Source organism: Channa argus, chromosome 11, assembly GCF_033026475.1.
Source record: "Channa argus isolate prfri chromosome 11, Channa argus male v1.0, whole genome shotgun sequence".
Taxonomy (NCBI): Eukaryota; Metazoa; Chordata; class Actinopteri; order Anabantiformes; family Channidae; genus Channa; species Channa argus.
Genome location: NC_090207.1, coordinates 2,733,489 through 2,755,875, shown reverse-complemented (window position 1 = coordinate 2,755,875; position 22,387 = coordinate 2,733,489). Strand labels below are relative to the sequence as shown.

General features: G+C 39.2%; 1 protein-coding gene across 2 annotated transcripts in view; it reads left to right on the top strand.

The window, feature by feature from the left end:
• Positions 1-21,728, top strand: part of eeig1a (estrogen-induced osteoclastogenesis regulator 1a) — a 41,471-nt gene extending 19,743 nt beyond the window's left edge. The window contains exons 4-12 of one of the 2 annotated variants that reach the window (XM_067522151.1): positions 202-231; positions 2,180-2,296; positions 3,987-4,033; positions 4,674-4,825; positions 6,010-6,120; positions 6,520-6,715; positions 7,024-7,145; positions 7,731-7,800; positions 8,359-21,728. In XM_067522151.1, coding sequence (XP_067378252.1) covers positions 202-231; positions 2,180-2,296; positions 3,987-4,033; positions 4,674-4,825; positions 6,010-6,120; positions 6,520-6,715; positions 7,024-7,145; positions 7,731-7,800; positions 8,359-8,404 — 891 coding nt within the window. In that variant the 3' untranslated portion in view covers positions 8,405-21,728. The remainder of the gene's footprint in view (positions 1-201; positions 232-2,179; positions 2,297-3,986; positions 4,034-4,673; positions 4,826-6,009; positions 6,121-6,519; positions 6,716-7,023; positions 7,146-7,730; positions 7,801-8,358) is intronic. The other variant, XM_067522152.1, reaches the window with a different exon arrangement.
• The last annotated feature ends 659 nt before the right edge of the window (positions 21,729-22,387 follow it).

The following is a 22,387-nucleotide window of genomic DNA, read 5'->3' as shown; positions in this document are numbered from 1 at the left end:
CCTGGGTATTTTACTGCATACTTGATCTGAGTTGAATACCGCCTCAGTGCCAGGCTCTGCTGCTCGTTGAACTACACAGGACCCTCGAGTGTGGTCTCAGCGTGTAATTTAAACTCTCTTGTTGGAGCCCTGTAATTCATGCCCTGTGTAATATAATGTTGGATCCCTGGGTTCATTACTGTCTTCCTGTTTTCTCTGCAGGAACTCAAAGGAGGAAAAGCATACACGAAGGTAAGAGCATGTGTAGCCCTCCTGCTCTCCTGTTCATAAACACATAGAAATGGTTACAGATGAGCTGCCGTCCATGCCTGTAAACCCTAATGTCATTGAATGTAAATATTAGCGCTTCTCACAGCAGCATCAATCAAAAACGTGTCCGGCCGGTCCTCACTTTTTCTTGGAATCTGCAAAACATCCTGCCAACACTTCTCTTACAGTAATTGTAACGGCTCCTCGTGGATGAATCACGCTTCTTAAATACAACTGCAAGGTCAAACCCCCCTGTAAAGATAAAATTTTGTTTCTCCGTGGACATTGTTGCCCAACAGGAACCGTTTCCTCAGCTCTCGCCCGTTCTCCATTTAGATTTCCTTTAACTAAATATACTTTGCTTCCCTCCTTGGAAGCTGGCTTCCTTAAATACACACCTGTGAAAACAGAAACCCCATAACGAACAGGGAAACCTGGAGAATGAAGAATGCCGGCCTTCCTCTTGAGAAAGCGGCAGATTTCATTTAAAAAGGTTAAGTGGACAGCGTGTTTATCAGTGTAATCTGGGGCTGTGTAGAACTCCCCCACGTACTAAAGTGAAGGTCAGGGATGTGTAGATGTTCAACAAGTATCACATACTGAGATCGTGGTGCCTTTAAATTATAAGGTATATCATTTAGAAAAGGAAGGCTGCCCACATGAAACCCTTCACTGTCAAATGATTAAAGGAAAAGAAGTGCGGCTAAATGTGGCTAAAGTTTCTCTCTCATGCTTTATTTCTGTCATATAAGATTGAAGAACAACTACTAACTAGATGTAGCCATAGTTTATACCAACATATAACCTGGTCATCTTAGTAATTACCATGGTATTAATAAAGTTTTGTTATTTAAATAATAACTTGGTTAGAGTTATTACAAAATATCTCCGATTTATTCCTCATCATTTCCGAGCTGTAAAGTGCTTCCAGTTTTATTCAAGGGAATAGTTCCGAAGTTTTTTAACTGGTTTTAATAGAAACTTGGGTGTTATTGATGCATCTGACTGAGACGTTGGGCCACACTGTATCATGACATGACATTTTTCCTTATGTGTGTAAAACTGTCACTCTGTTCCCAAACGAGCCTCTAAAACTAAAAGCACACACTGTAGGATTATTTCTGCATGTTAAACACTTGTTGGATACGATACACACCTGGCAGCAGTTCTGAGCATCTCCCGCTGAACGGAATCTCAATAAAATGAAAAAGCCTAATTTTTGAGAAACACTTGCCGATTCTGTCTTGAATCTGCTCTGTCTGTTTATTCAGTCTGTCTTTCAGGCATCAGATTCAGTAAAATGCTGAGTATTGTTTTTCAGTTTTCCTTTAGTTTTGCCTTTTTGTCTGCAAGAAAAGTGACGCTTTTATTTCCCCCCCTTAAGTAACCACAACAAAATCCAAATGAAGTAAAGTTGCTTTTATGTGGTTTTGCTTTTGCTCAAAGACTGTCCTTTGCTCATTTACTCATTCTCTAATTATGTAGTGAGACTCTGTGTTTTATAAGCAGTAAAAAAAACGGAACATGCTGATTTGTGCACATAATCTTTTACCTGTAACCTGTGCTACAGAGTCCAAATTCCTTCTATGTTACAATAATTGAGGTCTGTTAAACAATTTGCACCTGCTCCATCAGTGTAGCTCCAGAGAAAATGATTAGTTGGCTCTTTCTATCTTAGGATGTGTTTTGCCGACAGAAGCTCTTTGCCTCATTAAAAGTAGAGGTTTCACTTTTAGTCTGGATTGATGTTGTGGCTTTTGGCCCCTTTCTAAGCCTGAAACTTCAGACAGTTGTGACGTCTGCCATGTAAATTTGCTTGGTGTGGTAAATGATGGGTGTCACAGAAATCTGTCCTTTTTTTAACAAACTGCTAAAGTGCAGAGTGAGCAGTGAGTCCAGAGTTAACGCGTCTTCTCCTCTACACCCTCAGCTCGGCTTCACAGACCTCAACATGGCTGAGTTTGCGGGTTCTGGCTCCACTGTGCGCTGCTGTCTGCTGGAGGGTTATGACACCAAGAACACACGGCAGGACAACTCCATTCTGAAGGTATCAACATGGGTGCTGACATGGAAAGTAACAAAAAGAGGTCTTTGGAGAAAATGCATATTAGTACTGTAGTTCCATCGAGAAATAAAATAAGTTTTCAAAGTGAATAAATCTGGGTTTTGAACAGTTACTCAGACAAAAAACAGCAATTTGAATACGTCAACATGACCTTTAGAGAATTGTGATGGGCACCACTAACCATTTTCTGACATTTTATTGAACATTTTTACAAGGAAATGCTCAGCTGATTTATTGGTAATGAAAATAATCATCAGTCTCATTTTAAATAATTAATTCCAGAAAAGTTTGATATTTTTAAGACGTTTCTTTAATTTACTCTTGGTTATTTTACACACTTGCACAATGCATTGAGTTCTAACGGTGGAGAAGCTGGAACCAGATAAAGTTTGATTTTCATCATATCTTTATGAAGAGACAAACAATATGAATAAATATTTTTACATCTGGGCTGTATAAACTATACTACCCGTGAAATATTTAACGTTTTTCTCTGCGTGTGTGATGCCGAGGAGTAACTTTCTCATCAGAAATTTTAAATGTCGGCTTAGGCAATTGATTCTTAGGAGGGAGCACAAACGGGTTGTTTAAACTGATTTAACAAAGTCATTTCTGTTGATTAATGGGGATTGAAAGGACAAATGCCTGTATAAAAAATAAATCAGCATTTTCATACAGCTTAGGGAGGAAAAGTGATAAGATGTGGATCTCATTTAAGCTGTTTCTCATTTTTAGGATGGAAGTACAGGAATTTATTTTTGATATGAACCACAGTGAGAAATGCAGAACAGTACAAAATAAATCAAATGTTTTTTTGTTTGTTTGTTTGTTTTTTTAGACCGTTAAAAATTTCAGCTTCTTATTTGTGGAAGTTTGTTGATCTTTATTTTACATGATGGTAAACTGAATATTGTTTAATACTGTAGAACAGTTGTTTTGTCATTGACATTGGGGATTTATTTAAATTTATGAAAGTATTAATTAGGAAAGTGATAAGCACATTAACGGGTAATAAAAATACTTTTTGCAGCTCAAAAATCCCCATTTCTTTATTTGTGCTGAATGCAAAGTAGCAACGCTTCTGTATTCACAAGGACCTGAAGCATTTGTTAAGATCTCTGCTTGGAGGAGGTTCCAGTTCATTATTGAGGAGTTGAGAGACTCTGCAGCACCACCCAGAGATCATCAACCAAAACTGCTGTGTATTTCACTGAGTCATGAGTAGTTTAGTCACCTCATTCCTCTGGCAGACTTCACACTGTGCAGTTGTCCGTAACTCATACGTCAGTGAGTTTACTGGTAACTACTCCAACTCTGCACTTTGTTTTATATATATAACGGGTTTATATTTTTGATCTATAGCTAAATTTTCTTTGGTTTGTTTGTGTAGGCCCGATCGATAAGGGCTGAACTAGAGTTTTGTTATACAGTACATTTATTGTGTAAGTAAATCTTCAAACAGACAAGTTTTTATCAGTGTCAGATTGGAGAGAAGTTTGATAAAATGCTGGGAATTATTACAAATCTTCATATTTTAATCACATTCATCAACCTCTATATGGCTTCTATTGCAGATTCAAGTGTCGCCTACATTGAAGAAAACAAAAAAGGTTAACTTCTGTGACAATTTTATAAGAGCTACTGAATTTATGTTCTTTCCCATGTGCTAAAGGTGATCATCGGGATGACCCTTCTGTCTGGTGATCCATGCTTTAAAACGTGAGTAGTTTAAACATGTTTGAGATCTTACAGTGATTTTAAGAATCGTAGGTGGGTTTTGTTATAAGTGTTTATCACTTCTAATCCTAGGTTTCTCCAAATTTTATCCATATGGCTTATTATTATTTTTATTATTTATTTTTTCATTATCAAAGTTTTACTGCTTAAAAACTGGTGGTAACCTTGTTTAAAATTTCACATTACAACCTGTTCTACCACAGAAACACTGTACCCAGAACATTGAAATTGACTGATTGAAATTGTCCCTTAATACAAAAGAGTGTTTTGTTCTTTTTTTTTCTTTTTTGTTTTGTTAGAACAGTAAACGTAAACCATAAAAGTTCTTTTTGGATAGAAACTTGATGAAATAATACACCTCAATGAAGTGTATCAAATGTTTTCAATACAGCCTTCCAGTTTTACCTTTACAGTTACATGTTCTGCATAATTTGTGGGAAAGTCTACAAGGGTTTATTGGTGTCTTGGTATTTTCTTTAAATTTGTCTTGAACTATTTTAATCTTCATGCTCCCTGTTCTATTGTTGCCACAGCAATCCAGTTTCCCTCTGGTCAATTAAATGATTCCTATTCGAGCTGTGCTCATTTAATCTGTTCCCAACTTATACATTTTCCCCTCCAGGCCTCCCAGCACAGCAAAGTCCATCTCAATCCCAGGACAAGAACACACCCTGCAGCTGGACTGCAAGGGGGAGGGGACGGCCGAGCCTGGTCCCTCTGGAGGGGTCTCGCTGGGTCGATCTGCCAAACCTCGACCTTCCATCATCAGCTCAGGTACAACGACAACAACAACATGTCTGAGCTGAAAGATTTGTATTTGTTTTTTTGTTTTTTTAATGTTGGGTTTGTGCTTTTAAGTACTTACAACAAGTTACATTTTCAAAACGAATCCAACAAGTCACAAACCTACTGTACCACAAAAGGCTCAATCAATAAAAAAAAGCAGCTTATAATCCCTCTTCCTGGAGAACCATGTCCTCTAACCTAAATAGAGGATGGACTACACAAGCTCACATGAGGCGAAGACCAAGCAGGCCGATTATGCACACACTATGGGAGAAGGGTCTGAGTTGACCCAACTCCAGCTCAACAGCTTGAAGCAAAAAAGTTCAGCGATGATTTAAAAAAAAAAGAAAAGGGAAAAAAAAGAAAAATTTATTAATTAAATAAAAACTCCTCCTTAAGGTGGCAGCTATTTAATGAAAAGTTCGGATTCTGCACACTTCAAGTGCCCCAACCTCAATCACTTTGGGTGAAAAGAACTGGATTTAAATCTCTTGACTTCAGGTGTAATGGAAATGCAGCTAATAGGTGCATTTTTCTGAATCAGAGTGTGGAAATAGTGACATCACAAGTGGTTAGGAATTATCTTTGATCAGTTCAAATTTGATGCGAACACCAGAGGCTATGGTGAAGCAGAGTTTCATTACATCATGAACTCGGTTCTTGGTTTCGTCGTTTCAGTCATATCCTTCCTCGCTTTTTTTTCAGTTCTTTTTCTGTTTTGCTGGTTCCATTGGCTTAGGATAAAAGAAGTTCCGTGTAGCAATAAAATGCTCAAAGATCACTGTTGTAAAAGGGCAAACTTTGTTTTCACTCTGTAATCAACAAATGCATCGAGAAACAACACGCACTAGGCCTCATCAGGACATGTTTTTACCTGTAGACGGTCACTATAAATTCTGTGTAGATCTCTGTGATTCTACCCCACCGTCACTTGGGAAGCATCTCTTGGAGAGAACCGCTCAAGAGACGCCGCAATAGAAGGCGTATATGACAGGGAGAAAAATGTTGAAAAGATCATGAAGGAATAATCACCGAACATAAATTACAGCTCCTGTCACACAGAGAGTAAACAAAGACGGCTTGATGTTTAGTCTTGCAGAAGAAGCTGCAAATCTCCAAATAAATAAATATGAAGTGGTAACAGTGATGTATTCTGTTTTCGGTGCCCTCAGGTCTCCTTGAAGAATCTGAAGCAAACCAGAGCCAGTCGGGCTCTGCAGAAGCCTTCCAGTCTGGTCACTCTCGTAACTCCAGCTACGCCAGCCAGCACAGCAAAATCTCAGGTATGAGACTCAAAAGTCCTTCTTGGGATTTGATTCTAACGGTCTTTGAAGATTGAAGCATCCATCCTTATTAATGAATAAACACCAAGGACCATGAAACACAAAGGCACAGATGGTTATAGCTTCTTCGAATGGAGGATATGTCTGATAAGACCCCCCCCCCCCCCCCCACCCCTTCAGACAGTCTGGGGATTGAACGGACTAGCAACAAGCTCGATTCTGTTACCACTAAACATTTTTCACATTTGATATGATTGTCTTGTCTGCTGTCCTCTGAATAAAAGTCTGTGCTAACGGAGCATTATTCCTTTACTTATAATTACTCCCTGATATGATGGTTCTTTGCAGGGGAGGTCTTTTATTTATTTATATATATATTTTTGTCTCCCCCTCCTAAAGGCTACAGCACTGAGCACTCCTGCTCCTCCAGCCTGTCAGACCTCACGCATTGCAGAAACACCTCGACAGGAAGCAGCACCTCAGGGGGGCTGTGTTTCACCCCTGACACAGCTACCGAGGGTGACAAGGATGCGGGACGTCCAGAAAGACCCCCTCGACCCCCACGACCTGTCTTACCCCCTAACCGGCCTCCAAGGTACAGACACAGAGCACAGTGTTTTTTTATCAGTGCTCTGGTCATGAGAGTGTGGGGATGTACATGCAACTTGAAATAATATTCCAGCTTAGTCATGTCTCAAACACAGTAAACAGTTGATACTCAAGTAAAAGAGCAAGTACCTGCCTTAAATGTTTTACTTGTGACAAGTAAAAGTATCTCATAAAAGTCTTCGAATCTCTCTGAATGGTAGTACTGTAATAGTACCTCCAAATTAAACCAAACTACAGCACATGAGTAAATGTACTCATCCTGACTACATTCTTCTTCTGTTTTCTGTAATTCAGGAGGAAGCAGGACTCAGTGGAGAGTCGCCCCTCCTGGGTAAACGACACGCGCATCGATGCTGATGACATTGTGGAGAAAATTGTACAGAGCCAAAACTTTGCAGACATCCACAACACTGAAGGTACAGTGTAGCTGCATGTGAAGCTTTTGTGTCAGTGGAACAGTTTCAGATTCATCAGACACAAACATAACAGAAGCAAAAATACTAATAAGGGGTTTGTTATGATAGTGGACATTATTCCTTCTTGTGTGCAAAATGAGTGAACCGCCTGAGAACCTTTTGTAGGTTTGCAGGTTGAAAAGGAAGTGAAAGGTTGAAAGAAACAAAGGAGGAGACCTAGAGGGTCGTCATGGTGGTGTAGAAGATGAACTAGTGTGATTTGCCGGCTTCCACTTAATCCTTCTCGATAAAGCTTTGCAAAGTTTCTGCGGGAGGAAGTTGTTGGTAAGAGGTTTATTGGAAGTGTAGTTTTAGCTTCGATAAACACCAACAGACATTATATCTGTGGTGTGACACGAAGGCTCTTGCACCCGTCAATGTTGTGAATCTTCTCACGTGAAAGTTGTGCAGCAGATCATCGATGTCTAAAGGTGTTGAAGACGGCGTCTGTAATTACTGCACCATCTTTCTCACTTTTTATTGTCTGTGTGTCGAGGCCTTCTGGTTTTCGCCAGCAGCTGCTAACTCTGTGTTTCTGGCTCTCAGACAGCAACCTGCGTCTGTTCATCAGCAAAGATGGGACGACTGCCCTCAGCGGCATCAGGCTCGGAAACAGGTCAGACACTACATGTCACTTTCCGTTTCACTTCCTCCCTTCCTCCTCTCCTTGTTCCTGTATGTGTTGCTCTTTCTTCCTCTTTGCCTTTCGTCACTTTCACTTGACTGTCTGCCGACTGCTTTCTGACTGTGGAAACAGAAGAGAAAGCAGAAATAGTTCCAGGAGTTGAAGCTAAAATGGTTTATAAAACCATTTAGTACTTATTGTCAAGTTGTGCTCAATGCACGTTGACTTTGTTTGAGTTTAAATCGTGTATTTAAAAGGCAAAAGTTTGTGTTTGTTACAGGTCATAGACAGTTAGCACTGTCTGACTCATTGACTTTGGTCCAGATCCACTCTGCTGATGTACTGTGACAAAGATGTGTTGTAAGATACTAATGACAGAGTAAGATTTTAGTGATAAAAGATCAGCGAAAGAGATCTGAAATGAAACGAAAAACAAATGACATTCTTAGCAAAATGCTAATCTGCAGGAGTTTAACCTTCCACTACATCCTGCACCATACACACACACTCCACTGACTCTTTTCTCCCTCTGTGTGTCCATCCTTGCAGGGTGTCTGCAGGCGGCTATGAGCCCGTGGTGATAGAGAGTCATTAAACTGAGCAGCAGGAGAAGCGAATCGTCGACCTGTGGATCGTCTTGTCTCGGGTCTCACTGTTTCTGTCCTGGAGCTTCAGCTGGTCTGACGCGATGAGAGGGAAGAACCTCTTCAGTTTGCACTTTATGTGTGGCAGGACTCTGTCTGTCTGCACTCCGCTCCCCTGTGTTTGTGATGTCAAGGGCAACTCGGGGCAAAATGCACAAAACGTTACTCCGAGGCAGCCTTGTGGTGTGTTTACTTGCTTCTGTGCTGCAGTAACAACTATTAAGATTTAAAGATCCAGAGATCCGATTTTTATCCATTTTACATGTTGAGTGGTAAAGATTCAGACTGTAAAACCATCCATGTGTCCCCAGTGATTCACAGTAACCGAGGTAGTATTATAGTATTATTCACATTTGGAACAAGGAAACCTACTTCCACAATTTCTGCATTATCTTGTACTACATAATTCTACAATAATTGCACAGAATATGCAGAGCCAGTGTTAAGCAAATGATTTTTTTCCCCCTCAGGCACTTTTCTTGTATTGTTCTCTGGAATATAATTTCTTCTTTAGCTTTTAAACACGAACATAAATGTGCCTGAGAAAGAAAGGAGGAAAAAAAAAAAAACCAAGTGAATAAGAAATGACTTCCCCCATTTTGGAGACTGGCTGTGCTACAATTTGTGGTCAGAGTGATCTTCTGGTGAGAGTCTGTGGAAAACATTGTTTCATCACTGGAAAATGTTCTCCAGTGAGTAATGAAGCTAAATTGAAGCCAGTTACTGACAGGAATAAATTCCCAACCGTTGTTAATAATGTCAGTGACAGGAAGTCGGTGAGGCTCAGCTGCAGTTACTTCATGATGTGCCGGGGATATATGGATGACTTTCATGTTTACAGATGACGTTTTAGTTCCAGGCGTGTTGTTCCTTCCAGTAAGCTGACAGATTATAACAGCTTTATTTGGCTACGCAGACACTTAGCAGTGGATTCAGTAGATTAGCTTTTCAACAAAAAACAGGTTTCTGTTTCCTCTTCTCCACTCGATTAACGTCACTGTGACACATTTTATTGCTGTAACCGTGTCAAAAGCCAAGCAGGTAATAATCCTAGGTAATGTTAAACAGAGCAGTTTACTAAAACACCAGTCAGGTGCCCGTGAAAACTAAAGTAATGGTTGCATTTGTTCATTGTGGCCATTAAATCATTGTAATGCACTTTCATACTACTAATTAGGTGGATACATTTAAAAGTTGAATCGTTTTTAGCACCACATCCCCCATTTTGATTAATATCCTTCCATTGCAATTAAATAGGGAAACACAAAGAGAGAAGTTCATACGAAAAACTAATGAATATACTGTAACAATTAACTCACACTGCTGTTTTTGAGCAAAACTGAATTTCTATGTTTTATTTTTTTATTTTTTGGTCCATCACTTTCCAGTAAAGACAAGAAGAAATCTATCACAGACCAGGAGAGAGATGATAAAATGCTTTGGTTGTATGCCTCAACCAACTATTCAACTTTGTCTGTCCAGATTCAAACTCGGCTTGGTTCCTCCCTCCAGGTCATCATAAGAATATCACCTGGATGTGAAAGGGACATGTGAGGTCACCGTGATCTCAAGCGTTAACCAGGAAAATCTAATCTAACCTGGCTTCACTCCTGAAAAATTAGGAACCTGTCCTTTAATATATCTGAACTAAACTGAGGCATTTGATTCCAGCAAACCTGTTTAAATGTCTTTCAGTGCAGTTTACACATACTGTAACAAATAGTCCATTGAAAGCAGCACACCCAACACTAAATATGATTAAGAATTTAGAAAACCACTAAGCAGCCAAGAAGCTGCAGAAACTCTTTAGTGTTTTTGTGTGGAGTAGTTGCTGGCTGTTTCCCTGTTGATCGGGGAAACTCTGCAAAACCACTTTGTGCCTGTAAAGTTTCTCTCGAATGACCCGAAAGCACCTGGACACCTGTGATAACGGAGTGCTGATGATGGTGAGGAGAGAAATATTGTTTGTTCTTTTTGTTTTGTTGTGGTTTTCTTTCTGCCTCTGCTGTGTTTTAACTTACAGACGTAGCCACGTTAGAAATCCCCACTGTTTACTCACTGCCGCCACTGATGCTCCATGAAGGATTAGTTCTCTCCTCAGTCATCAGACGTTAAAACAAAATGCGTGCTAGGCTGAAAACACTAACTCTGTGGTCCAAGCTGTTCTGGTTTTACTCGATCCAGCTGAAGAAAGAGGGATTTCTACAGTGGCTACAACTGTAAATGCTTTGTTGCCCCCTGGTGGAGCAGCTGGGTCTGAGCCCTTTGGTTTTTGCAAAGGTGTTTCCTTGGAGTCCACCTGGTTTCTGTACGGTGGTCTTCAGATAAACAAACACCAAAGATCCTGAAAGGGGACAAGTTTGTGTTACAAACACAGATGGATCATTGTCATGTTGGCAACCAGCTGGCTGGTTGATGCTGTTACTCTGCAAACTTGTCCACCTCGAGAGAACAAAGAGGATTTTATCATGTTCGGAGTCTTAAAATCTTATTTTTCTTTTTGTGAAAAGGGCAAAAAAAAGCTCTTATTAGTCTGAGAAATCATTTGTCTTTCTCACAAGCACTTCATTTTAATTTCCCTAATGTGTCAAAGTAACATTTTTCCAAAATTTCAATCTGGGCCTCCCACTAATGATAATGTTTTATTTGCTTAATAAATTATTTATTTTGATTCTTAAATGATGATAATTAAAGTTTTTACAGCATTTTTCAACACCCTGGCTGTGCAAAGTGCTATGTGCTAGAAACATTTTGAAATATATAACAGTAAGAATATTAAAAGTACAGAACAGAACCAATTCATTTCCAATCAAAGAAAACAGAATTGCAGCAAATACTTCTTTAAATTTTAGAACGTAAAACCAGCAAATGTTTAACATTTGTGTTTAACTATGACCATAACTTCCTGTACAGCATCAGCTCCAGTTCAGGAGAATCACAAACGTGGGAGGGTTTTAGTCGAATATTATCCCTTTTTCACACAAAAATTTGCTTCTAAGACTCTAAACTTTGTTATGGATGTTATTTTTCCCCACTTGTGTTTTCCTGTCACTTCTTCACACTACACTGGTTAAATCCAGCTCATTACGTAAGTTGAATCACTTCTATTTACACTACTTTGCAGCTATAAGCTGTTAATAAATCACATGGTTTGTTATTCTCGGATTTGGGGATGAACCACTCGTCTGAATATGGTCTGAATTTGGGTTTTCCTCAGCCTTTAATTTTCTTATAAAGCATTTATATATTTTTATTCCTTTTACATTTTTTTATTTTATTTTTTTGTCTGGGGGTTCTGTATAAGCTATGCACACAACTCGCCTCCCTGAGCTTTTTTTTTTTTTTTTTTTTTTTTTTTTTAATTAGTAAGTCTAACAAATTACTCTATTGTAACAAAGCTAGAATAATCTAAATCTGCTAGAGAAATGATGTGGGACTGTTCTTGCAATCACTGCATAGTTTCTTTTTTTCAACAGATATAATTTCTAAGCAATAAAAAAAACTAATCTGAATTTCTTTCTCTCTCCTTTTTCAAATCATCAGTGTTGTTGGATATAATTAGACTTTCTCTGCAGTGATGTATCCATGTTGCTCTTACAAATGCTGCTTAAGACACGTCTAATATTTCTGGGGACTCAAGGGATTGAAAATTATTATTATCTTTATTATACTTATTATCTTTAAGATTTATTCTGATATTTTAAACTAAATCTTGCTGTAATGTTTCAGATATGAAGGAATTATGTGGAATATAAGTAATATGCCTGCAATATTTGGTAAAGATGGGGTTCACAAAGCAGTGTCTAGATCATAGTATAGAGCAGGTACTCAGAGTACCAGTGTCACAGGTCCAAGAAGATAATTCAAGTGTAATGTCTTCTAATATGTCCAGACTTTCCGTACACAAGTCGTTAAGGCAGATGGAATGTTGCATGTATTAAGACATACTACAACTTTCCATCTAAACATAGATTTTTAAAGTGAAACTAATCAAAACCAGATATCTCCTACTGTACGTCAGAGTGATGTTCTTCTGTGTGCACAGTTCTCAAGTAGATGATTAGACTCGTATTTGCTTCCTTACATCTTGACCTGGATCATTTAAAGGTAGATGCAAAGAAACACAGTGAAACTGCACAAACAGAGGAGACAGTGGTGTAAAATTTAACCACACTACTCAAAATGAGTGAGGAAACCAAAACATTACACCCACCCCCTCTTATAATGCCCTCTAGTATGACTCCACTACCCACTATGATCTCAATAATAAGCAGAGAGTAGAGTAGAATTATCACATTTCTGACGATGTCAACATAAAAACTTTAACCTTGTAAATGTAGAATTCATGGCAGAGCTTCTGTATTGCATTGCATTAGATTGTACAGGTGTACCTAATAAAGTGGGCTCTAAGTCTATCTTCTCATTATTTCCACTGCATACATCGTCGATTCACTTTCTAAGCAAATAAGCTGTTACAGTAGCATGTACTCGACAAGCAGCCTCGAAAAGCACTGTAGCTCTAAATGGACACTGTGACCAGTCATAATCTACAGCTTCAGAACTGTAATCTTTTCTTTTTCTCTTTACACTAAAAGACTAATCTGTGAGGCTGAATATGGGGGATTTTTTTTTTTTTTTTTTTTTTAGGCTGGACCTGAGAAACAGTATTTGTAAAGCTAATCCTGCATCAGTAGAGGGAGCTATAGACAAAGCTAATAGATGTCAAGCGCAGAAATGTAAGGAATGTACTGTTTTTTGTTTTGGGTTTTTTTTTATGTGGCCTTTCGGCTTATCCCGTGGCTTCAGGGTCGCCACAGCAGATCGTTTGTTTGCATGTTTATCTGGCCCAGTGAGTGAGAGGATCTTGTCATTTTACAATCGTTATGCGTCTCCTTTTGCGTCTATTTTTGTCTATTTTCTGCAAACCATCCCGTTGCCTGCTTAAGGTCAGGGTCCGACGAAACAAACAGAACCACATTGTCTGCAAAAAGCACAGAGGACGAACGGGGAGCCTTGTTTTTGTCACTGTTGATTTTGTATCTACTTTAGGTTATTAATTATCTGCTTGAGTTCATTGTTTCTTTAGGGGATCGTTACATTATTTCGCGGTAATTTTGCTTCTTTGCAAAAGAAATATTAACACTTCTCACAAAAGCACAGGCCCAAGGACACCTGACCTCTTGAGCCCCTGGGTCTGTCCCTGTTAGGCCCATTCAGGCATCCATCCATGCCTGCATGCAGGTTCATACTCAGAGGTTTTTAAGGTGCCACTTTTTATTTCATTACTGTCTTTTTTTTTTTCCCAGTGAAAGCACAAACTTGCAGGGGATGAGCAGAATGAGAAGAAAGACGACATGTTATAATGTCTCCCTGCTGTTTGGTTTGAAGCTTGGTGTTTGTACAAATAATTAGTTTTTATAATATTGAAATATAATGCTGCACCTGAGAACAGACTACAGAAACTAAGTAATCTAAAATAAAATGTTGTGTGAAGACATGAAAAACACAGGCTGTGCAAAAATTATTCAGAATATCTTCATTTTCATTGCACATTTGCACAGCTCTACATGCTGACAACAGAAGCATGATGATTATTTCATCATGAAAATACAGGTGAATTGGTCAGAACAAGCAGTAATAGGTTGTGCATTGGGAATATTTTAAAGCTGTGGACAAAAACAGTACATATTGCATGGTCATTGAGTAGTTGTGTAAGGAATTCAGAACTACCAATACAATAAAATACCTAAATAAAAACAAACGTAGTTACTCATTTTTTAGTAAATTTTTCTAATCATATAATTATTGTGAATAGTGTTTTGTGGAGTTCAGAGTTATAATTAGTCTTTAGTGGTCATCTGTTACAGTGGGCTTAAACTAGAGATGTGAAAAGGGCTGGTAACTCATCTTATGTTAAACAATAATGGATTCTATTTTTTTTATGTAAGTGTCTTTAGAAATGTATTATGGTTAAAAACAAAAAAAAACGTAGCCTAGTGAAGTCGACTCAGGTTTAAAGAAGCAGCAAATTAAAATACTTTGTACTCGCGTAAACTACAAGTGACTTAAAGTTTGACTTGATTATAGTACTTGAGTAAATGAACTTTTTATAAGCTACTTTTCACCCTGATAAGGCTGATGACGGCAGCTGTTCACCTGATGCCTCAACACACCGGGCAGAAAGTTTCTGCGCAACGACTTCGCGCAGTGTGACAAATGGAATCAACTGCTACCCCAATTGCGTAAGGCAAAAACGCCAATTGCGTAAGGCCGAAACGCCAATTGCGTACGCCATTAGCGCCATTTTGCTTTTTCGGCAGGTGGCTGCACAGAAGTGGGAATATGTGAGTTTCTCTTTTCCTTATTTAAGATATTTCTCCAGTTCATGACATCAACACTGTATATTGTATAGTTTTGTTTTTTTTAATAAAGTAGTTTGAGCTGTTTGTTATTCACGCTAGCTTTCACTAGAACAAAAAGAACAAACCAGCACATTGGCGCCACCCTGAGGAAGGTGCTGCCATCGAATTACCGGATTTTTGCCCCTATTTTAGCCACTTAATCAATAATTACAAATGATATTTTGTGTGTTTTATATTCACAAACCACTTAATACACAGTTTTCTACATTTATTAAAATAGTTTCACCCGGATAGTAGTTACACTGAGAAATAAAAGGGTTGAAAAACAGTGACTGCGTAACATGTAAAGTTTGACAACATATTTAACATTTGTGATAATTTGTGTCTCATGTAAAGCGATAGGGAGTATTTCAGATTCTGCTTCACTTCTAGGTAAGAAATCAAACTAAAGCAAATTTGTCTCATCAACCAAGTCCTTTATACCAAAGTACAAAATCTCATTGAGGCCATTTCCTTCTATTCTATTACATTAACCGGCAGCTGATGCTTCCAAGGTCGGACCTGAAAAGGTGATATTAGTACATTGAGTACGGGCTATGTACTAAACTCCCAGTTTAACCAAAGCAGTTGGATGGAAATTCAGTTTGCTATGTTCTGTATGTAAGCTTATTGTTTTGCTCATCATAGAGGACGCCACCACGAGGAGGACTTTATGCTGAATACCAGACCCTGGTGCACGTGAAGAGTAAACATCTGGAGCCTGTGGGGTCAATCAGTGGCGGCAGGATGGGTGAGCACAAGTATGAGTAATTACATTTGGTTGCCGTGCAGATGATGATGATAATAATAATATTGCAGTACTTCTTCTGGAGATGTCCCTCCGGAAAAGGCATTGTTTCTTTGCCACAACTACAAATAACTGGGTTTGCTCATGCTAGTGTGCAGGACAAAAGCCTGCCGACAGGGAAAGTAGATGGGTGGAGTGTCTGGATGCACGTACAGATGATAATATGGGGCAATGTAGGTCTTAAAAACAGATCTACCCAAACTTGGACTAAAACAGAAAGGAACCCCAAGCAGCTCATAAGCTAAAATAAGTCAGTTTCCACCTTGTGTTTGTATATTCAGATGGTTTGTCCAATTATAAAAATTCAGAATCTGAATCAGAAACACTGTATTAATCCCTGAGTGGAAATAAAATTGCATTCAAGCCTAAATAAACAGGAATAGGTACTTTTGGTGTAATTCGTCACCCCCTACTATGACTAAGTGTGATTCAGTTTTACATAACTTTCATAATTATTAGTAGTGGTTGAGTCCACATTGACAGAGGTGCACATGCATTTTTGTTCCAGCTGAAGCTGTTATTGAACCAACCAAGAGGGTGTTAGAGGCCAAACACTATTGTGAACTGACATGTAGTGTTTTCCTCTACATAGCTTTATTTATTCCCTCAGTAAAAATTAACACTAGCAGCAGTGTGACAGTGACACTGTAATTTAATTCCAGTTGTTGGATGTTTCCAGGGTAGAAATATCACGGATTATGAATCAGTGGTGGACAGTTTTGTTAACCGGTGTGAGCACAATCATCTCCAGCTCAGTAAAACTAAGGAACTGGTGGTGGACTTCAGGAAGTTTGGGACTCCAGTCAATCCTCTCTCCATATTGGGAGAGGGAGTAGAGTACAAATACCTGGGTGTCCACCTGGACAATAAACTGGACTGGTCAGTTAATATACAAACACTGAGCAGGCTGTATTTTCTAAGGAGACTAAGGTCCTTATGACTGTCTGTGGTAGCCGGCTGCATCTTCTATGCTGTGGTTTGCTGGGGCAGCAACATGAAGGTGGCAGACAGTAACAGACTGGACAAACTAGTAAGGAGGTCTGGTTCTGTTCTGGGGGAGAAGCTGGATCCTCTGCATGTTGTGGCTGAGAGGAGAGTGTTGTCCAAACTCCTCTCAATCCTGGACCATCCCTCCCACCCACTCCACTGTGTGTGTGGTGGGAGTCGCAAGCTGAGCGGCAGGGTAAAGAAGTGTTTCTCAGCCCTGATTGACAGATTACATTTACTTTCGTATATGTTGATAACATATATCAATATAAACTTAATGTTATTAAGTGGTTTCATCAAGAGACCATGGCACCTCTTTCCATAGCAATGAAATGTATTTCTTTTGAACTAACCCAAGGCCAACAGGCCTGAAACCTCTGTGTTAACTGGGACTCAAAATGCTGTTTGTCACTAAATCTGCATTGTATTATTTTAAAATATTGCTAAAGTACAGCCATTATTTTTCTGAGTGATGCAGAGAGGCTTCAGTTTTATATCCTGCAGACTGGAATGTTGTAGTGCTCTCCTCTCTGGTCTACCCAAGTAAAACAGTTGTTTCAGAACTTTGTTGTTGCCAAGCGCAGAATCCCGCCAGAGTCCTGACAAGAACCCGAAGGAGAGAACATATCAAGACCTTCCATATTGACTTTAAAATGCTTTTTCTTGTTTTTAAAGCATGTCGTGGTCTTGCAACAGCCTACCTGTCTGACATGCTCCCAGTGTATGAACCAGTCCGTGCTCTCAAATCGAGTTGTTTAGTTGTTCCAAACTTTCAGTGAGGCAGCTGTAAGTGTTTGTTCTGTAAGCCTTGGATCAGTCTGCCTGAGGAACTCAGAGCAATACAAAGTGTTGATCTTTTGAAATGCAAACTTAGAACCCTACTAATCGGCCTGATGAAAATATTTTATATGCACTATTCCTATACTGCATTTATGCATATGAAAGGTAAATGGTAAATGTTCTGCACTTATATAGTACTTTTCTACCAATTGGCACTCAAAGCGCTTTACACTGCTTCTTATTCACCCAGTCACACTCACAATCACACGCACACTCATGCATCGATGGGGGAGCTGCTATGCAGCTGGCCAACACTCACCGGGAGCAACTACGTTGGGGTTCACTATAAATTTTGATTTGATTCAATTTGAAAAAACCTGATCATCATCAAGTTAGCAATGGGTAGTGTGGGGATAGTTGGAAAACAAGCAAACAGTGGTAATTGAGGACCAGGGTTGATCACGTCTGCTGTGCAGCAGACAGCCCAGTTCTACCAAGACATGTCTGGGACAGGACTCCAGAGTCCTATACTGCAGTATTTGGCGAGCTACACCTGCTGTCGCAATGACAAAGAAGTTATTCGCCACCTAAATGATTCTGAAGCAGTTATATTAATGTAAAAATGTTACATATTGGAGCTTTAATGGATTTTTGATGGCACTGCAAGTGCAGCTGGGACACATTGTTACACGTGAAATTTGTAATGAGTTCATTAGCAAACACATGCACACAGAGCTGTTATTAATGTGGAGCTGTGTATGTGTCTCTGTGGTTAACAAAAGTGCAATATTCACTTTCTTTAGCTTTGTTTTAAGTCTTCACACTTTGTCATGCGTAGGCAGGTTAGCATGGGTTTATCAGAATCGTGTCACTGAAAAGGTGCTGATGCTGCAAAAAATTTAATTGATGAGCGCAAGCAGTTGGTGTGCAGCAAAACCGAAAGTTTAGGCCGGTAGAGCGTTTTGTGGAGGTGGCACCTCTCACATAAACACACGCACCTTCTTTTTATTGTTAGTGTAAAAAACGAATTTCTGAGAATTTATTTTACTTGGACAACTTTCATACCCAAAGGTATGGCAGGCTCTGTCTTTCAGCCAGTGCAGTATTATTATATTATGCCTAACATTATAATGTTGGGCATATTGTAGTTCTTATCAGCACCACTTTTACTTTTACTACCAGCTAAATGAAACGTAATTCTGTGTTTTTCACAGATTTTTCTGATGACGCAGAACCAACTTGTGGTTGGCACAATGATCAACTGTAGCCTTCTTATCTCAGTCTTGACAGCTTTGATGCATTTAGCAATAAAGTGTAGGAGCTTTCCTGTATTGTGTAATTCAATAACTGTAACTGCAGCTACAGTGAAAATATGTGTGAACACCACAGTATGTGGTTGAAAGTTTCCTCAAATTACAAAGCACAGTGAAAGGATTTATTACTTTCCAAGTGAAAGCTATAGAAATGCAAGACTTCCACTGTCAAACATGGAACATTTTTCTTAACATGGAAGAAATGGAATAACCACATGTAGGCATGTGGAGGAGAAACGTCCGTTTCCACATCAGCTGCGTTCTTCTAATGATGTTGTGTATCGCCTAAAAATACACATTTATGTATTTGTAAAAACTTGAACATTGACAAAAACGTGAACGTTACATTTCGTGAAACCGTCCATTCATCCATCCATTAACTGTACCCGGTCATCCTGTTCAGGGAAATGGGGGGGCTTGAGCCTACCTCAGTTTTTACTGGGTTGAGAGGCAGGGTACACCCTGGACAGGCCCCACCTATAACTAATTTTAAATTAATGAAGTCCACATAGAAAGGCCACGGTCAGTCTGGGACACGAACACACACAACCTTCTAGCTACGAGGCAGCAGCAGTGCTTTACAAAACATCTTTTTATGTATTGTAAATGATATTAAAGTAACATTTGCAGCAGCTGTGCACCGTCACACACTGAGGGTTGCTAACACGTGGCTAATGCTAGGGCTTCTATAGAAATACGTTTGATGTCATTCCTGTCTCGTAAACTCACCTGTTCTAAGTCAATGTATTACATTGTATACTACAATTACCTTATTATTACACAGTAAACCGTTTCCCTGTGGTCTGCATCTAAGTCTAAAATCCGGACATTACTGCCGTAACTTCGGAAAGAACTTATCTATCTTATCTATTTTTTTTTTGATTTGGGCCTTTTTCACCTTGTCATAAAACACATTTAAATGAATTGAATTAGTTAAATCTACTGTCTAACCCTCCGAGGAAATAAGATTTGCATCTTTTCTAACCCTGTGCAAGAGAAGTAACCCTTAGAAGATCCATTGTTTTTGCAACAATGTCAGTCCCTGCAGCTTCATGCTGACGCTGTATTTCACAGGAAATGGAGTGGGTTGAGGGAGTGGACTTGACATTTCAGTCCCCATTTTTGTATGAAAGCATTTTTTTCATCGTAATGTAAAAATACATTGGTACACAGTGACACATTTAGATAACTCTGGTAATGTTGGTATGGAAACCGAACCCCAAACACACAAACTGTTTCTCTTTCTACCTTCCTGTCACTCCAGGAGAAATCCTGCGTATTTACCGTCACTCTAGTGTTTCGCAGACCTTTTTGCAACAGCTTTTCTACACACACAAAAAAACCAATATTTCAGTTCAATTCAACTATGTAAAGGACACCCAACAAATCCCCCTTGAGTAGCCATAGGCAACAGTGGAGAAGAAACACTCCCTTTAAAGGAAGAAACCTTGAGCAGGCCCAGACTCAGGGTGGGTGGACATCTGCCTTGACAAGTTGGGTAGAGAGGAAAGTGGAGAGAGAAAAGAAAAGGGCAACAAGAAACACAACTATGGGAGAAAGAAGCATGCGTAAGAAGAGGAGAGAGGAGAAGGGAAAAGCTCAGAGCACATGGGGGGGGGGTCCCTCTGCTATCTAAGCCTATAGGCGCATAACTAGGGTAATTCACAGTGACTGAACAGCTCTAACTAAAAATATACTTTTTGCAAAAAGAAGGTTTTAAGCCCGGATAAAATGGGAAGATTGCGGCAGGAAGGGCATCCGGCGTAAAAACTCCAAATCAATGTGCGGAACATGTTGTGCTGTGGCGACCCCTGAAGGGACAAGCCGAAAGTACGGGGTCTTTTTTTGAGGCCCAAATACAAAAACTTCAGTTTTGGCTGAATTTTGGAAATGATTTTTAGGCATGCTGGACATCTGGTTAAATATAGCTGGGTGTCAAAAAATGTATGTCGCAATGCTTTCTGATGTTTTAAATTGCAAGAACGTGCAGAATTCAGGGGGGTTGGTTGAATATACTATTGTAATTGCAACGCTGGAAATTCAAAAAGACGTTAATTTGTTTTCCTTTAAACTCTACTGTATGTAATAGACTCACGAGCTCAAAGAGGGGTTTTGGTTTTCATTACAGACAAAAGGAAATTCTGTGTTTCACACTTTTATTTAACGCACACCTTTTTATCTGCTGTTTGCACCACAGAGACTAACAGCTTTCGTGTATGTTATGAATCACAAATTCTACTTGTAAACACTAGCAGGCAACTGTAACAGTTACAGTGACAAAAAGACGTAGGAAGCACTTTTAAGTGTTTAAGGGTTTCAGATAAAAAGTTGGTGTGGATTATTTGGAGTATCTTTGTTTGATAGGGGGGCTTCACAATGTTTTTTGCCACTGACCTTGTGGATCGTGGACGACTGCTTTAGCTACTGAGCTCCAGCCGCTTACTTACCAGTATCTTGTATAGAAAATCAATAAAAGCGACCGAAGGTTGGACCATGTCAAATGGACTTGAATCTCATTGTCACTCACAACACCAAATGGCACCTCCTTACGGTGCTTATGTGCCACAGTAAATTGCTGTGGGTATGTCTTTTCCAGCCGCAAGCCTTAACCCCATCGGTAGACTGATGTTCAGGCAGCGTGGCAAATTTACCAGTGTCTCTTTAATACCCAGTAATATTCGATGGTACTCATTTTTAAAAACAAATTAAAAATAAATCGGGCTAAGTTTAGCTGAAAAACATGTGGGGATTCACTTTTTATTAAAGTAAGAATTCATCTAAACAATCTGACCCTAGGTTTCCACTAGCTTGCTCTTAAACAGCGTCCTTTGTTGGTTCCTGGAGGAGCAGAGATTTGGTAGATGGTGGTGCACGTATATCTGCTCAAGGGAAAGGTTACATCGCCTCTTCTATTTTAGCTGCTAATTAGTAGCATCTGCTCTACAAACATCAAATTAAAACTTTCATTTGCAAAAAAAAAAAAAAAGTGTGAAACATAACAGAGTTCAAACACTGGCTGGCTGTTTGTTCTTGCTGAACTAAGCAGCAGAGTTTCCAGCGTACCCTTTACTCAGCAGTACTTCTGTGGGCTGACTTTCTATTCTGATGTTGAAAGTCAGGAAATTGAAATACATTGCTTTCCTCTGTTTGTAGACGGATGGTTTTTTCTTTAGGAGGCTGTATAGCTACCCACAGCATTCCAATTATAGAATGCAGAGTTGGTTGATTTAAAGCGGCACTAAATGTCTACATTTTCCCTGCTGGATTCTTTCCACTGCTTTTGAATCATAAGCAATGTAAAGTCTCTACACTGGTCTTATCTCATATCTCTAATTCTCTCTGACAAAATTCTGATCCATTTAATCATTCCAACGCATTTTTATGCAGTCTTTTTTTCTTCAACCTAAGAATATCACTAATAATAAATAATGAAATAATATGTAGAATTGGTCTGAGGTGTTAATGGAGCATAGACTCCATTATTCCAATGACACAATAACTGCACTGTGTGCACCAGAAGTAAAAATGTGGTTTATATTTCGAGCTTGTCAATAATTGGTATTTTATTCTCTTTCTGTTTTGTGCCACTTCCTCTGAGTTCATTAACTTCAAAATATCACCATTGGATGTTGATGTATTTGTTTT